Source organism: Myotis daubentonii, chromosome 3 (genome assembly GCF_963259705.1).
Source record: "Myotis daubentonii chromosome 3, mMyoDau2.1, whole genome shotgun sequence".
Taxonomy (NCBI): domain Eukaryota; kingdom Metazoa; phylum Chordata; class Mammalia; order Chiroptera; family Vespertilionidae; genus Myotis; species Myotis daubentonii.
The window spans coordinates 211,445,642-211,463,560 of NC_081842.1; the positions used below are offsets into that span (position 1 = coordinate 211,445,642).

At 54.6% G+C, this 17,919-nt stretch overlaps 1 protein-coding gene across 1 annotated transcript in view; it reads right to left on the bottom strand.

The window, feature by feature from the left end:
- Positions 1-17,919, bottom strand: part of FHAD1 (forkhead associated phosphopeptide binding domain 1) — a 96,732-nt gene that overhangs the window by 47,479 nt on the left and 31,334 nt on the right. The window contains exons 7-14 of the mRNA XM_059691181.1: positions 15,587-15,710; positions 13,643-13,773; positions 10,906-10,995; positions 9,500-9,604; positions 5,605-5,712; positions 2,937-3,020; positions 2,106-2,258; positions 821-1,016 (exon numbers count right to left, since the gene is read on the bottom strand). Coding sequence (XP_059547164.1) covers positions 821-1,016; positions 2,106-2,258; positions 2,937-3,020; positions 5,605-5,712; positions 9,500-9,604; positions 10,906-10,995; positions 13,643-13,773; positions 15,587-15,710 — 991 coding nt within the window. The remainder of the gene's footprint in view (positions 1-820; positions 1,017-2,105; positions 2,259-2,936; positions 3,021-5,604; positions 5,713-9,499; positions 9,605-10,905; positions 10,996-13,642; positions 13,774-15,586; positions 15,711-17,919) is intronic.

The window sequence follows — 17,919 nt, forward strand, 5'->3', positions numbered from 1 at the left end:
ACGAAGTGAAAGAAGCCGGCCTGAAAACGCTATCCACACACTGTACGATTCCAACTCTCTGACCTTCCGGAAAAGGCAAAACTATGGAGACAGTAAGATGACCAGTGGCTGCCAGAGGCTGCGGGCGGGGGAGGGATGAACAAACAGGCAGAGCAAAGAGGGTTTGCACGGCAGTGAGAATATCTGTCTGATATACGTATAGTGGCAGGTGCCTGTCCTCATGAAGTTGTCCCAACCCACAGAACGGACTACACCAAGAGCGAACCCGCATGTAGACCACGGACTCTGGGCCACGAAGACGCGTCATGTAGGGCCGTCAATGGTGGAGGGTGTTGATACCCGGGGAGGCCGTGCACGGGCAGGGGCAGCGGGCAGATGGGACATCCCTGTACTTTTCTCTAAGTTTTGCTGTGAACCAAAACTACGCCTAAAAAGATCTATTAAAGATTATTTATCAGTAAATATAAAAATATATTTCACAGTATATCTTACTGCTGAGAGATAAGATTGAGTACAATTTTGATTTAATTATCCTTTGGCCTTTGTCATGTCTCATTTTTTCTTCAGTAATCAAATCTCATGTCTCTCTGGCTCTCTGTCTCTCTGGCTCTCTGTCTCTCTCTCTCTCTCTCTCTCTCTCTCTCTCTCTCTCTCTCTCTCTAAGGCAAATTTCTTCTCAAGGGGAGAAGCAAGGCGCGTCTGGAGCAGAGGGTACCTGGCCACACGCCCAAGAAGCTTTCCTCAACAGATGTCCCTTCGCGATAGGATTCAAGACGACCTTGTAGAGTCGTGCAGCTACGTGAGAAAAAGGCCCGGTCACCTTTGTCGGCGCCGGGCAGCTGGATCCCTACGTCCCGGAGGAGGCCTTCCGTGTCCTCCAGCCAGGACTGTGACAGGCGCACGATGTCCAGCGCCGCCTTCTGGAGCCCGGACACAGGTGGGCTCACCTGCAGGTACTGGAGGAGCTCCGCCTCCTTCTTCAGGTCGGTGCTGCAGCAAGGCACCTTCATACACGCCTGCAGAGAGACATGGATCGTGAGGGGCCCAGAGACCCCACCCGACACCACCTGTGAAGAACGTCTTGACTTTGCCATGAAGCATCAGGGCCCCGTGTCAGCGCCTGGGGATGGCCCCGTCCAGTTTTAGTTGCTTAATTTTTTGGTGGGGGTGGGGTGGGGGATGGGAGGTGGTGGAGTTGGGGTGGGGGTGGAGGGATGGGGGATGTAAGGTGGGGTCATTATTTTGTTTGCACTCTAACCTGGACTTCTGGTGGTCAAAGAAACCCCACTTGGGTCTATTCAAATTCAGAGCCAAATTGCCAAGGACAATAGGCTGAAATGAGACCTGAATTTGGCTATTTTTATTCGTCAAAATTCCTGCTGAGATCAACACATAAGCTGGTCAGAAAGTGCCCGTTTCCTGATTTGAAAGAGCTGACACGCTGACATTCGCACACACTCCCCAAACAGTAGCAGCTGATTTCCAGAGACACAGAGGCAGTTGCCTTCTCCCCGAGTGGGGCCCTGGGGGCTGGGCCAGACCCTGTGGGCCCGCCCCCTGCACAGGCTAAGGCAGGGGCCGGAGAAGTCGTTTGGTCTGGCCAGACCAAGGCATTAGGGCTGAGTTGATGGTTTGACCAAACACAGCAGGCTGGTTTTTAAGTTGGTGGTTTTGTACGGCCTGGGAATGATGTTATAAGTATCCCAATGGCCCTGGACGGAGAGAAGGTCCCCCACCCCCCATGAGGCACCAGGGCTACGAACAGCCTTTCTGTGGCCGGCCCGAAAGAAGAGCAGCTAAAGGGTAGGCCTGCTTCTCTGATTTCTCTGGAGATAACTCAGGGCTCTTTTACTGCCCCCTGGGGTCCTCGACCTCCCACGGAAGTACTCAGAGTGCAGGCATCTCTTCTCTTCCTGTCGCCCCACCCCGCCCGGGGGCATTCTCTGAGGTCCTCTGCCCTCTGCTCTCAGACGCGTTCCTCCCAGGAGAGGAAAGGTGGCACGGCAGCAGGGCACCCTGCCCGATCTGCTCCATGGAGGCCGGACAGGCTCCCGCGCCAGCGGCACGGGTTCCGACAGAGGGGACACTGTGGGAGGCAGGGCCACCTGGCAGCTGTCCAGCGCCGCCCGCAGCCTCTCGATGCTGTCCGCCAGCGCCTCCTGCTTGGAGTGGCTGAGCTGGCTCTCCTTCTGCAGGTTCCACTTTTTCTGCTGGAAGCTGGCGCTGTCCTCCGTGACCTGGATGATCTTCTCTATTAACTGGTGACAAAAAAAAAAAAGAAAAAAGATTTAAAACACAGGGTTGGCCCCGGGAGGAGGGAGCTGGGAGCGCCACCCCGTCTCTGCAGGTGGCGAGGGCCGTCCTGCCAGGCGTGGGCCATGGCTCTGGCGGCCACCATCGGCGCTGTCACCAGGACCCGTTTCCTGGGATCCGAGACGGTTTTGAAGATCCCAAGGCCTGTATAGTTGCCGTTCATTTGTTCTAGATTTTTCTGCCCTTTAGGAGCGACTAATAACACAACCTGATGCTGAGGGTCCGGTTGTTCTGGGGCCAACGAGAGCCGCCAACACAGAGCGTGGGGGAGAATCGCTGGGAACGAACAAGGCTCCTGGCGGCCAGAAGTCCGTCCTCACCTCTCCCTCTTCAGAAGGGACAGGCGGGATGGACGCACGTTGTCTGTCTGAGTGAGGCAGCCCTTTCTCACGATGCTAACGAGGGTGCTAACTAGGGTTACCCCTGCGCGTCTGGCGACCAGAGTCACCCTGAGCGATTTGATGTTTCACTGGGAAAGCCAGGAAACCCCATGAAATCTAAACAAATCTTTATGGTGTGGCAGCAGTGTGAACAATGTGTGCCACCAGCAAAACCCGGGAACATATGCTCCCAGCGCCTGCAGTCCCAGGTCCCGGGGAAGGAAGCGCGAAGGGGCGACGAACCTGTTGGTCGGTGACGGGCTTGTCCTGGAACGGCCTGGCTCGCCCGTAGGTGGCCCTGATGACCTGGCTCCTGAAATGCTCCAGCTGCCGCACAAAGAGAAGGCAACTGAGTCAGGGGGGGCGGCTGCAGCCGGCCAGCCGTGGGGGCCAGGAGAAATCAGGTAGTTAGGAGGGCCTGAGCGCCTTGGATGGCCAGGCCATGGTATTAAGCTCTCCACCACTCACTGGAAGGGGCAGTGCCCACAGGAGGGAGGGAGCAGCTGGTTTTAATTACTCCCTCGGCCTGCCTGCCTGACCCAGAAGAGCCACTTGCTGCCGATTATGCAGTGGGAAGCCTGGGGCCCGGAGCGCTCTGCCCTGATTGCTAAGCCGGCCCCAGACTGTGAAATAAATACGGAGGCTGTCAGCCCCAGGAAACTGTCACAGCAAGGGTGCCTGGGGACCGAGGGACTCACTCCCTCCTGCCGTTTCGTGCCCCGAAGACCCTGGGTATCGTGTCCTCTCTGTGTCCCCGGCGACTGGCACAGGGCCCGGCACAGAGCAGACACCCAGTGAACGCTCACTGAATGCTGTGAACAGAGACATCTGTCCAAGACGGGGGCCTCTGCTCGGTCCAGCCCGCTCTCAAGGGCCTCCTTGGGGCTGGCGCTAACCGATGACGGCTGATGAACCAGCACAGTTACATGAAATCAGGGCTTACGGAACTGCAAGTTCAAGGGGCCTCAGGTTCCGTGCGAAGGCAGAGGCAAAGGAGCCCGAGTTTATCTGGGAATTTCCCAGCGTGGTGGCCCTGGGCCTGGGAGTTTGTTCGTGGAGGACCCTAAGACAGAGTCCTGAAGGGGCGGAAGGGCCGCTGAATCAGCCTGAAGGTCAGCGGCCAGAGACACAGGCGTGCCCTGCGCACCACGGAGCTCTGGGAGCCAGGCCGAGGAGTGAGACGCTCCTGAGGACATCCCTGTGGGCGGGCGGCCGGCAGCAGCGACCGGGTGCCTGGGCGCCCCATGCCCTCCTCTGGCTTCACAGCCAAGGGGAGGAGGAGGAGGAGGAGGAGGCGGCTATGTGGAGAGGCCCTGAGTGACGGCTCCACCGCCAGCAGAGGACCCTGTAGGACTGCGCAGCGTGGAGGGACAGGTTCTCCCGTCTGGGATCACTTGCCTGGGGGAGGGTGGATCTGAGAGAGAGAGAGCAGGACGTGGAGACAGGGGCTGGGCTGGGGGAGTCCAGGGACAGAGAGGGGCTCCTCCTCACTTGAGTCTAGACCGGAAGGAACCTCAGTGTCTCTCAGGGTCCTCTCCCAGGTGACTGCTTCCTGGAGTCATAACCTGGACCCTGGCACTTGGGCAAGGGGCTCAGGTGATGCCCTCGCATGGGGTGCTGGGCGTGCAGCGTGCAGGGGCGGGAGGGGCAGCCCGGGCGCACAGGGGAAGCCCAGACGGGCAAGCGCTCTGCCCTCACTAAGGGGTCGGTCCCCGTAGGAGAAGTAACCCTGGGGTGACGGTGGTGACGTTTGTTGAAGGAGCTTTAAGATCTGCCCGGTGGTCAGCACCATCATGAACTGTGTGCCTCTGACCAAGCCCAGCCAGTGATGGCGAACCTATGACACGCGTGTCAGAGGTGACACGCGAACTCATTGTTTTTGGTTGATTTTTCTTTGTTAAATGGCATTTAAATATACAAAATAAATATCAAAAATATAAATCTTTGTTTTACTATGGTTGCAAATATCAAAAAATTTCTATATGTGACTCGGCACCAGAGTTAAGTGAGGGTTTTTCAAAATGCTGGCACGCCGAGCTCAAAAGGTTCGCCATCACTGGCGTCGGGGCTGGGCTGGGTGGGATGGAAGGACCCTTAGGGTCGCGGTTCTTCACCTTTTTTGGGGTTCACAGACCCTGCTGAGAATCCACGGAGCAGCATGCTGGACCCTTCCTCCCAGGGGAAAAAGCACAAACACGTGTGCACGCTAAACGTTCTTGGATGCCTTGGAGCCGTGGTTGCCAGGAGGGGCCCTGAGGGGGAGCCCCCGGTGGGCTGCCCTTGGGGGGCCACATTCCGGAGGCTCAGTGCCCCTGTCCCAGCTTCCCATTGGCTCCCGCTTAGCCTTTGATGAAGCCTCATTTGTATGTTCTGGCCCTCACTCGGTGGGTTCCATGTGTACAGGGAGGGGCCACGGGCCATCCAGGCAGAACGGGCACCCAGACCACCCTGCCGGGTGTCGCCTCCGTCTGCACAAGCTGTACTTTCTTAAGAGAAGTGGCAGTTCCTCGTGGACACTGACGGGACCTGTGCTGGGGGCCCAGAGGGGGGGAGTGGTGAATGTCAGGATGGAAATGTCAGGGAGAAAGTACTAGCAACATTATTGGGGGCCAAGAGGCTCAGACCTTCCCAGGAGGGAACAGCGGGTGGCTGGTTAATGGGGGCGGAAACTGAAGGGTGGCTGTGGCCAGGGTCTCGGGGGACAGCGAACCCCCAGATGGGTGGCTCCAAGCAGGGAATGCCCCTGGGGACGTCCACGGGGAGGCAGGAGCCACGTGAAGCTGCGGCCCAGGAGGTCAATGGGAGAAGCAAACCACAGCCGTCTTCCTCCTCACTCTTCCCACCAGCCACTGGGCGCGGACAGCCCCTGGGGAACGGGGCCACGGAGGGGCTCTGGAGCTCGCTCGCCTACCTGACCTACTGCCCTTTCCAAATTGACTTTAATGAGGCTCTCTCTGCTCCCCATTTCTTGGAGCTGAAGCAATTTCCTTCTGGAATCCTCCTGAAGCTTCTCTTCGACCTGAAAGGGCGATGAAAGCAGGCACTTGCTGCTAATGTGGTCATAATGCACTCTGGGAAGTCCCTCTAGGAGGGCTAATGGCCCGGGGAGTCCCAGAGGGGGAGGGACGGCTGCAGGGTCACGGGCGTGCCCTGGGGTACACCCGGCTCCTAGGGGAAAGGGCCAAGCTCTGCATCCTGGGCTCATCTCTGTTTTTTCAACCGCAGACTCCAATCCCAGCTCAGCCCCTAACGAGCCCTAGGACCCTGAGAGAGTTACCTCCCTGCTCTGTGACTCAGTGTTCTCATCTGTCAAATGGGAATGAGGGCACCAGTACCGCCTCACAGAGGTATCGTGGGGACTCGCAGTGGTTAGCCCAGGGCAGTACTTCCTAGGAGGGCTCTGGAACCCACTCTGGGAGGCTGGCTAAGCAGTGGATCAGCCTGTGAGAGAAGGTGTTTACGGCAGAGAAGCCAGCAGATTCATTCCCCCTCAACTGGAGGGGAGCTTGGGAGTGCCCGGTGCTGCCCTCTGCTGGCCATCACGGGACCCTGCAGCTGCTCAGTTCATTTTGGAACAATGAACATTTTGGGAGCATGCGCTGAGCCCAGGGCTCTGGCACTATCAGGAAATGAGGCAGACTCTCCTAAATAAATGAGAGGTTTTGTACTGAAAAGCCCCACAGCTGTTTATTCGGGAGCTGAGGCGGGGGAGGGTCACGCAGATGTAATAAAAGAGCCAGAGGAGCCCTTTACAGCTCACGTCTGAGCCCGGGGTCCAGCGGAAGTGCCCCTCACCAGCCATGTGGACTTGGAAAAGCTGGGCAAGCTCCCTGGGCCCAGTTTCCTCCACAAACAGCCCTCCCGGGTCGAAACGTGCTCTGGCTTCTATGTCAGCAGACTTCTCCTCCCACTACAAAGCAGACTCCGAGCCTGGACTCTGCCCTTGTCCGTAGTCCCCACCGTAATGACAGCCCCACCCCTGCCTCAAGCCTGGGGGTCACCTCCCGCTGCCCCCCTCCCTCTCTCACACCCACCGTTCTCCAAGCCGGTGCTCCCGTCCCTCTCCCGTCCCCCGCCTCCCCGCTCCTCCCCCTGCTCCCACCCTGTGCAAGGCCCCGCCAGGCGCTGAGAACCTCTGGCCTGTGATAACCGGCCTCCTGCTTCTATTTTCATTTCCTTCCAGAACATTCTCCATGGTCCTGAGAGTTACCGAGCTGTAGAGCAGCTCTGTCTGATGGGATGGCCTGGTGTTTGTGTTGGCTAACACGGCAGCTGTGAGCCATGCCTGGCCAGAGCACTGGAGATGTGGCTGGTGTGACTGAGAAACTGAATTTTACATTTTCCTTAATTTTGATAAATTTCATTGTGAACAGTCACACGCCGCTGGTGGCTGTGCCTCCGTCATTGGTATCAGACAAACCTGGCTCCCAATCTTGGCTTTGCCACTGACCGACTTTGGGCTACTTAATGCTAGTAACTAGCAGCCTCGACTCCCTCATCCGTAAAGTGGGGAGGATAATTTCTAGGTCACAGGGTTGGGGTGAGGATAAAAGGAGATGAACCCAGCCGGCGTGGCTCAGTGGTTGAGCATCAACCTATGAACCAGGAGGTCACGGTTTGATTCCCAGTCAGGGCACATGCTCGGGTTGCGGGTTCCATCCCCAGTGTGGGATGTGCAGGAGGCAGCCGATCAATGATTCTCTCTCATCATTGATGTTTCTGTCTCTCTCTCCCTCTCCCTTCCCTCTCTGAAATCAATAAAAATATTTTTAAAAAGAGATGAAATACTTGGCATAATACACGAGAAATTACAGCTGTCATTTTCACCGTTATTATCCATCACAGAGGTAACAGCATCCCTGTCCTGTTCAGGGCCTTTGGGGGCTCCTCACTGCCTTGTGGTATGTAGCCCCCAGCGCAGAACAAATCGGAACACCAAGCCAAAGGCTCAGGAAGCCCTGTGAACACCTCACAAGGTAAAAAAAAATAAAATAAACCCACACCCAGATAAAGCATCGCCAAACTGCTGGAAACCAAGGGAAAGGAGAATCTTAAAAGCAGCCCAAGAAAAAACAGAGCTTTCTCAAAGGTATGATATTAGGCTTGACCATGACTTCAAAGTAGAAACACCAGGAACCAAAGACACTAGAAAGAGGTACCTAATGCCACCTAGAAGGTGCTGAAAGAAAACCATTGCCAACGTGGGATTCAGTGCTCAGTCAAAAACGAAGGTTACGCATATGTTTTTCAGACACACACACACACACACACACACGCGCGCGCGCGCGCGCGCGCAAGCGCGCGCACACACACCTGAAAGAATCTGCCGCCAGCATTGTCAAGGACAAGGGCATAGTCATCAACTGACACGACATCAAGAAAAAATAGTGCAGCCTTCGGGACGGGCGCTAAAAGAGTCAGAAACTCAATTAATATTGGATTTTGGTAAGTCCAGGGTAATGCTATCGTCTTGCTATTCTAAAAGTATAATTAAAGAGCGAAACATTTCCAAGCAAACAGGGGCAAAAATGGAATGACAGAAAACCATCAACTCAAAAGAACCCAAGAAAGGAGAGAAAAGGAAAGAGAGTACGGAAATATAGCTCAGCTGGCACTGAGCGAGAGGGCAGAGCTAAACCCCAATCAATATGCCAGCAATTGCACTTTATATAGACGGGTAGCAGACAAAGGCTGTGACTGGATTTTATAAAAAATCATGCTATTTAGAAGAGAGAGAAAAAACAAAAAACAAAGATGGACGGAAAAATTATGAAGAAGATATGCTATGAAAACCCGAACCAACAGAAAGGCCGCGTAGCTGATGGAGCTGCATTAGTGACAACGCAGACCAGCGGTTCTCAACCTGTGGGTCGCGACCCCTTTGGCGGTTGAACGACCCTTTCACAGGGGTCGCCAAAGATCACCCTGCATATCAGATATTTACATGACGATTCATAACAGTAGCAACATGACAGTTATGAAGTAGCCACGAAAATAATTTTATGGTTGGGTCACAACATGAGGAACTGTATTTAAAGGGCCAGAAGGTTGAGAACCACTGACGCAGACTTTCAGGGAGAAAAACACTACTAGACATGAAGAGGGACGTTTCTATGATGATCCAAGGGTGTTCTCTTTTCCAACGGGAAGGACAGTGGGGCCTTGACTTACGAGTTTAATTCGTTCCGAGGCCGAGCTCATTAAGGAGCTCGTTAACTCAAATTACTCTATCAACTCAATGCAAAAAATCGGCCGAGAGACAGCTGGTATCTCAAAAAACTCGTTAGTCGGGACACTCGTAAGTCAAGGCCCCACTATATTAAAATTCTAAATGTACACGCACCTGGTAACACGGCCTCAAAATATATGAAGCAAAAGCTGGCAATATTAAAAGAAGAAATCCACAAACCCATGGTCATGATGAGATTTTTAAAAACAGCTCTCTCAAAGACTCATGGGACACACAGACAGAACTATCAGCCACAGCATTTCAGTTTGAACATCGTGGGCAAACTTGGTTTAAGGGACCGATTCTGGATAATTTTACAGTTGAGACCTGAAGGCAGTCTGGGGTAGCGGCTGCACACACGAGCTCTGGAGCCAGACCGACCTGGATTCAAGTTCTGCCGCAGCTACTTTACCTGAGTGAACTTGGAAAAACTTCCTTCGCCCCTGTGAGCCTCAGTTTCCCCAACTGTAAAGTGGGGTTAATACCAGGATAGACCACACAGGGTCACTGTAAGGAGAGGGTGCGCGTGGAGCGCCTGGCCCCAGGGGTGACGGGGCCGAGGCTGCCCTGGCCATACCTTGCTCTTTTCTCGAAGCGTCTTAGAGATCATGCTCTGGTCAGAAGTATTCTTCCTCAGCTCCTCCCTCAGCATCCTCATTTCTCTCTCCATGTTTTGGATTTGCTGGAAGAGTTGCAACAAAAGTCAGCTTCCCTGACGGCAGCTGGACCCGGCTCCTGGGCGGGAAGGGCTGGATCTCCATAACTCGTTCCGCCGGGTTCATTAAGGCGAAAACCTAACCGGGGATCAGCTAAGCTCCGTCCCTGGGGGGAAAGCCTGCGTCTGTAGAGCAAAGTACAGCGGGGCCTTGACTTACCAGTGTCCCGACTAACGAGTTTTTCAAGATACGAGCCGTCTCTCGGCCGATTTTTTGCTTTGAGTTGCGAGCTAAAATTCGGGTTGCGCGCCAGCTTCAGATACCCCACCGCTAGATGGCGCAGCGAACGTCACAGTGAACGCACAACATCAGCCCAGCATTCAATTCATTGTAACGGTGGAAACTGATTTGACATACGAGTCATTGGAGTTACGAGCTCCGTCACGGAACGAATTAAACTCGTAAGTCAAGGCCCCACTGTAGACTTTTTTCCACGTGATATATTGAACATGGCTAGTTTCGTTTGAAAATCAGCTTGTAGCCTGGGATGAAACGGTACAAGACATCCATCAACTCATGAGGCTGTTTCCTCTTGGGGTATATTTTTGCCATCAACTGGAATGAGGGCGGTTGGGAAGACACCATGGGCACGGTTTGGCAGAACAAAACAATGCGGGTTTTCTTTCTCCCGCTGGGGCAGAGAGCGGAACGCTCCCGACACGGGGAAGGGCGCGTCCCCCTTGTGTTGAAGGCGCTGTGTGTCCTCCGAACTGAAACGGTGCCTGCGGATGTGGGAGAGGCTGCCACGGGCCCAGGAAACGAACGCTTTCATTTTTGTGGTCCTTCCCGGCATCTTTAATAGTTGCCTTCTGTAGAGGCACACCATGCCTCTTTGTTTTGCTTTCATGAATTGGTGTAAAGGTACTGCAGGAAGGATTTGGGGTTGGTGATAGTGATAAAAGTGTCACTATGATAAACGTGAGACGGTGGGACATAGCAGTTTGGGCGTCACAGGTCCAGGGGCAGGAGCCACAGTGGACTTTCGCAGCATGTGGCGGCCACCTGGCCGGCCCCTGGTCCCTGTCCCCACCCCCACCCCAGCCCAGCTCTAAGAGAAACAGGTGCGGCGGGTGGAGCCAACGCCCAGGGGATGCTGGGAGCGTGTGTTTCCAGGGTCTTCCCACCCATGTCCTAGAGGCAGCAAACCAAGGAGGGAGGAGAGGGCCTTAACCAGAACCGTCATAGAACCCCAGAGTCTGTGCTCTCGCCAAAGCCTGAAGGTCAACGCCTTTCTGCGGGCGCCCAGGAGTGAGGAAGTTCAACTCACGGATTTGCTGAGTTTCAGCTCTTTCTCTTGGGCTTCCCGGTGCTCCTTCTGCGCGTCCTCCTTCTCTAACGCCTCTTTGAGCACTGAGCACTGTGGGAGAGAGAAGGGCAACAGGCCACGGGGGTTGTCCGGGGTCCCAGGTCCCCACGGGGGCCTCGCAGAGCACGTGCTGCTGTCCAATCCCATCGCACCCCACACGCCCAGGCCAAGGCCATTTGTGTCCCGTGGACGCATAGGATCCGCGGTAGCTCCCAGGGCACCCTGCTCCTGAGTTCCGAGGAAGAAAGTGTCTCAGTTCCTTTTCAAGAGCCGGCGGGCTGCGCCACAGGAGAAACCAGGCTTAGCCGAGTCTGGGCACTTAGGGTGGAGGGAGGGGGATTCTCCCCTCTGTGACCCTCTGAGCACAGCTTTCAGGAGCACACGGACGGGGTGGGGCTCGCTAGTGAAGTTGGTGGTGAGCCTGGATGGCTCTTGGTGCTTTATGCAGGCTTCATCTCACAGACACAACTGCCCTGGTGTATGGGGGGACGGGTGTGTGTGGGGGGGGGCAAGCATGTAGGAGGGGGTAAAGGGAGCAGCCTTTCGGCGGTAAGAGCAGAAAGGCATGTCCTCCTTTTGACCCAGAAGTCCCTGCCTTAGCAACGTGTCCTGAGGACAATGACTAGAGAAATCAGCGAATCTGTAGATTCAGGGACGTCTTCTCAGCATTGTTAGCAACATTGAAAAACAAAACAAAAACCCCCCCCCCGAGTGTCCAACAACAGGAGACCGCTTTATTGTATTGTGTACACCCAGGAAAATACCATGTAGCTTTTAAGACCAATGATATAAGCTTTTATTTATTAACAGAGGGAAACAGTAAGCATTTAAGATTTTTAAATGTGCATGGCAATAATTCACTGTGAGATATGAACACATTATTTACTTCTGGGTGATATATAAAAACAAGACTAGAAGAGTATACATTAAATAATAATGTTGATTTCTTAGGGTAGCATTTCCTTTCTTCTTTATAAAATTTTGCTTTTTGATGCCATCTACTTATTTTTATAAAATCAACACTATGACAGACATAATTTAAACAACAACATGCACCCCAATGTTCATGGGAGCAACCCCCCTGGTGAGGAGCCTACGTGCTGGTGGCTAGAACGGGCTGGAGCAGAAGGAGCCTCATCCCAAAGTCAAGGAGGAAGGGGAAATGGGGGTCAGGAAGTAGACTAGCCTGGCAGGCGCTGTTTTTCCATCCTTTTCTTACTTAGCATCAGTGTACACGCACCCCTCCCCAGCACACACAGGCGTGTGCGCACACACACACACATACACACACACACAAGACGCAAAGCTGATCACAGGCGCCTAGGACGTCAATGTGCTGGGAAGAAACAGGCAGGAGCTTGGCGGGGCGGCCGACTGGGGGCAGAGGCAGAGGACAGAGCTAAAACCAGCCTCCCACTCCTCAGAAAAAGAGTTTGTTGTCCCCATTTCACAGATGGAGAAATGGAGGCCAGCTAAGTTACAAAAGAAGCTCTGGGGTTGGACCCTGGCCTGTCTGACCCCAAAGCCTGATCAGGCTCTGCCGTTCGCCAGCTCCAAACTGGGCCTCACGCTAAGCACCAGAGGTCCCGTCTGCCTTGTCTCTGGGACATCATGGTCTGTTCCCGCCCGGCACCCGTGCAGACAGCACCCTCGCAGACATCGCTGGTTGACCAGGCAGCCGCTCTGAATCAGAGTTGCCTGCCGAGATGAAAGCTATGAGGTTTTACCTTGACTCATGGAAACAGACAAGTCATACAAACACCACGAAATCTTACCCTGTCGGATGAGGATTTGAGGCCAAGTTAGTAAACAGTCAGTTACATCCACAAAGCGCTTACCGTGCCTACGGGCTCATCCTACCCAGAGGCGTTCTCACCCACACTGAAGTCCAAGGGCCGGAGTGAGGGTCACGTCTGCAGCCGGACCCTCAGACGTTCTGCTGTGAAGGCAGCTGCGGAAACCGTGGTGACGGGGCCGCGAGGAAGCCGTGCGTGCGGCCCCCCTGGCCCGCGGAGAGAGCCTGCTCTGCCTTAATGTTAAGCCTCGCAGCGGCAGGGCATGCTATGTATTCATATCTCACACTGGAGTCATACCGCTCACGTTTAAACATCTTAAATGCTTACTGTTTTCCCAGTTCATAGACAAAAGCTTTCATCATTGGTCTTAAATGCTACGTAGTATTTCCTGGGTGTGCACAGTACAATAAAGCCATCTTGTTGGACACTCCAGGTGTTGGCTGTTGGGATTCAACAAACTAACCTGTAACAGGCGTTAGAAAACGTATGCTGGATTCGAAAATACCTCCTTTATTCGGAGTCACAAACATGCATTCTTATATATATGTCTTTTTATTGATTTCAGAGAGGAGGGGAGAGGGAGAGAAAGGTAGAAACATCAATGATGAGTCGGCACCCCCCGGGAGATTGAGCCCACAACCTGGGCACGTGCCCTGACCAGGAATCGAACCAGGACCGTCTGGTTCATAGGTCGATGCTCAACCACTGAGCTATGTGGGCTGGGGACACAAATGTGTTTTTTGAAAAGCAGCGAGGAACTTGGCCCCCAGCTTCCAGTCCTCCCAGGTGACTCACCACAGCCATCCTCCCTCCTCCCTCATCTCACCAAGGTGTCAGAGGCACCGAGGGAGCCCAGGGGAGCAAGAAGACCAGCCTCCTCCTTGCCTGAGAGCTACACTCACTCTGGAGCTGATGGCTTCCAGCTGGAGATCCTTCTCTTTGTTCTCACTTTTCAGTTGGTTCACCTCCTGCCTCAGTTGTTGAACTTCCTCATCCTTGGCTATCACATCTTTTTGCAAAGAGGACACCATCCCTGTGTGAAAAGCAAACAACCCACAAAAGACTCACTGAGGTCAAAGAGGCAACAAGGATTCCTGTCGTCACCTCTGCTGTCAGCCAGCGTGGACCACTGAGAATGGGTGGGGCTGTCTGTTACTGCAGCATAACCCAGCCCCTGCGGCTCAGTCTTGGATGTGCACACAGAACACCTGGGATCTTGCTGATGTGCAGGGCCTCTGAGTCAGAGGGCTGGGCGGGGGCCCGAGACTCGGGGCGTGACCGATGCTGGTGGTCTGGGGGACCAAACAAAGTGGTATCTGAGAGGCTTGAAGCGTGGATGAGGCCCGATGAGCAGATATTGGGGGGGGGGGGGCGGGGAGGCAAGGGCTGAGTGAGTTCCTCTTTATATTCCTGATGCTCGGAGCAGTGCCTGGCCCGTACAGGGCGCTCAGCAAATGTCTTAGGATATTCCAGGTTAGAGGGGAGCATAGCGGAGGCCTGGCAGGGTGGCGTGGGGTAGAGGATGTGGGTGTGAATGTGGAAAGGGTGAGGCCGAGGAAAAGCCAGCGGTCAGGCTAGCTCTGGGCACAGCACACAGATGCACACATGACTCAGCCTATGCTGCGTACGGCACTTGAATAACAGCAGCCCCAAGGCGTGGCTCAGTGGTTGAGCGTGGACTTAGGAACCAGGAGGTCAGGGTTCGATTCCTGGTCAGGGCACAGGCCCAGGTTGTGGGTTCGATCCCCAGTGTGGGGTGTGCAGGAGGCAACCCATCGATGATTCTCTCTCATCACTGATGTTCCTACCTCTCTCCCTTTGCCTTCTTCTCTGAAGTCAATAAAAATGTTAAAAGAAAGAACAATAGCCCCGCCCCAGACTCAATGCCTGCTTCTCTCCCTCCCTTTTTCCTGGTGACTGACCATCCTCTTCCGTCTCTAGGCATCTCATTTTCTGCTTAAAACACTCCAATGGCTTCACAGCGCCCTTAGAATGAGACCCAGACTCCTCCCTGAGAGCTAGGCCTGCCTCCCGCCTGACCATGCCCAGCCCCACGGGCCTTCCGCGCCCCCCACCCCCCCCCCCCCGACCCGGCCAGCTCGCCCAGCCCCGGGGCCTCTGCACAGTGCTCTCTGCTCTTCCTTCACCTCCTCTGAGACCCGTCCTGCCCACCCACGGAGCTCTTCTCCCTCCGCTTCACCCCCTGAAACGCTCTGCCACCACGTTGCCCAGTTTTCTCTGAAATGGGCTGGTTTATTCACGTTTCCTTATTTTTGTCCGTCACCCACTCCCAGATGTGAGCCCCGTGAGTTCAGAGACCTGACGCGTGCCCAGGGCTCTCTCCCCAGCCCCAGGACAGGTCCTGGCACCTGGTAGGCGCTCAGTAAACGCGTGGAAGGAATGAAGGAGCCCGGGTTAAGAGTCCTGAGCCCTGGCCCAGGCACTGGCTGCCCCTCCTCCACCCCCGGGCTTTGGGGTAGGACCACCCCCGTCAGTCAATTAGAAGAACATCCTCACTCAGCCCTCATGTTAAAGCCGTGTCCCCACGGGGCCCACATTCTGGCTTGTGTCCAGGGCCAGGCGGCTGGTGGAGCTGCCCCAGCCCCACGGCGCCCCGTGTTCTCGTGGGGAGCCCAGGGCTCAGCAGACCTTCCAGCTAAGAGGTCACATTCACTCACATATTTAGCAGGCCCCGCCCCAGGACCTGGATGGCAATAAGCCTCCCTCAGGGGCACTCGGGATCCACTGACCGCCTGCCGAAGGCCCGCCCCCGAGGAAGGGGCAGCGGCTGTGGCCCTGGGATGAGCGGAGGGGGCAGCCCTGGGCCCGAGCCGGGGAGAGCGCACCTGACGTGATGGCGTTGTCCCTCCTTAAGTGCTCGCCCTCGCTCTTCAGGGAGGTGATCTCCAAGTTCCTCTCGGACAGGGTCTGGCACAGCACCTGGCTGTAGCCCTGCTGCAGGGCGCTGACCTGCGGGCGGAGGCAGGACAGTCAGAGGGGCCGCCCAGGCCAAGGGGTCACCTGATCTTGGGTTGGGCTGTGGGGAAAACACTGCTTTTCGCTGTTAAAGGGACGGGAGAGGCCTGTTCTTTCAGTGCCACCGTTTGCTGTGCAATCAACACATGGAGCTTATCTTTGTGCACACACAGGGGCCCGGGCACGGCTGCCGCCCGGATAGCTGATCCCCCAATGTGCCTGCCTTGACCTTTGAACTCTCAGCCATCCATAGACCAGCCCTTGGTTCCAGATCATCCAGCACCACTGGATGCGGAGGAAAATTCAGGAGAGGGGAGCAGGTTACAGAATTAATTCCCTCCGATGGTCGTAACAAGGGTGTGCATGCACAGAGCATTCCAGAGCTTCCTGAGCCCGTTCTCAGGAGCTACTTCTTCTTTAAAAAAAAAAAAAAAATTCTATTGATTTCAGAGAGGAAGGGAGAGGGAGAGAGAGATAGAAATATCATTGATAAGAGAGGATCATCGATCAGCTGCCTCCTGCACGCCCCCCACTGGGGATCAAGCCTGCCACTTGGGCATATGCTCCGCCCAGGAATGGAACTGTGACCTCCTGGTTCATAGGGTGACGTTCAGCCCCTGAGCCACGCCGGTTGGCACAGATGCTACTTCTTGACAGCTCGTCGCAGCGTCACTGAAGGCTGGTGTCTCATTACAGTTCCCGTTTTGCAAGTGAGCATGCTGAGACTCAGAGAGGCGGGGTCGCTGGCGCCGGGTCACACCGCTGGTCAGAGGTGGAATTAGGACTCACATCTAGGCTTTAGCTCCAGTTCTTCCCGCCTTGTCCCGCGGCTCTAGGAACCCCCATGAAAAGCCAGAGGCTGTGAAGCCTGGTGTGGCCTCGGGGCCAGCCTGCGACCTTCAAATCCGGTCTCCGCCACTTCCAGGCCGTGGGAACACGGGGAGGACACCCAACTCTGCTTCCTTTTTCATTCTGCAAGTGGGGTGATGGGAGCCCCAAGCTGGTAGGATTGTGAGAATCTATACTCATAAAAGGGTAATATGCTAATTAGACCAGACATCTTCCAGATGACCTTCCGGACATCCTTCCAGACAAAGCCATGCTGGCGGGGATAAGGCAGAGCGTCGACCTATGAACCGGGAGGTCACACTTTGATTCCTGGTTGGGGCACATGCCCAGGTTGTGGGCTCCATCCCCAATGAGGGGAGTGCAGGAGGCAGCTGATTAATGATTCTCTATCATTGGTGTTTTTTTCTCTCTCTCCCTCTCCTTTCCTCTCTGAAATCAATAAAAATATATTTTTAGAAAAAGAGCAAATACAGGAATCCTTGATAATGGTCCTATGCTGTAAGCATAGCAAAAAAAATGACGGGGGTGGGGTCAGCTCACATAATGTGGTGAGAGCCTCGCCACCAGATGGAGCTCACAACCTTTATTCTTGGTTTTGGTCTCAGAAAAATCTAGTCATTATTTCTCAGATAGAATTAACCGGACCATCAAGGTTTCGTTTCATTTTCTGACCCATTTCCTGCACCATCTGTGACATCTGGGGCAGTAACATTTACTTTTTCCCTGGGGGCATCTGAAACATGCAACTTTTCCATACAGGGCACTTGGAATAATTTATTTTAAAAAAGCATCTAGCTCTTCTCAGCTTAATGCTTTTATTTGCCTGATACCAGAGGCACGACAGAAACTTCCAGAAGGGATGGGAAAACACCCTCCCCCCCCAAAGACTCCAGTGCTTCCGACAGATATAAAATATTCATCCGAAGCATCAGAGCTTCAGAGTTTCAGATTGTGGGAAAACTCCAAACAGTCTTCAAACCCCTTTATTTCTCTCACGACCGAAATAAATGTCCGTATTGTCTGTAACCGGCAAAAGCACCAGGCAGTTGAGCGTCTGTCCTGCTGTGCAATGAAGCAGGCACCACGAGAGCGGCCACAGGGCTGAGTGGAGCTGGGGGTGGCGGGGCTCTGAGACAACGACCTGGCGGCTGGTTGGCAGAGGCTGCAGGAGCTCGGTGACATCGCAGACTGAAGATCTTTGAGGGCAGATCCTTACGCACATACTGGGGGGGGGGGGGGCAGGGAGAATATAAAACAATCAGACCAATAGGCCAACCTGCCGTGGGCTGTGTACTTCCGGCTGAAGGTCCTGCAGGCAATAGAATGTCTAAGAAACTAACATATGAGTGGGTGA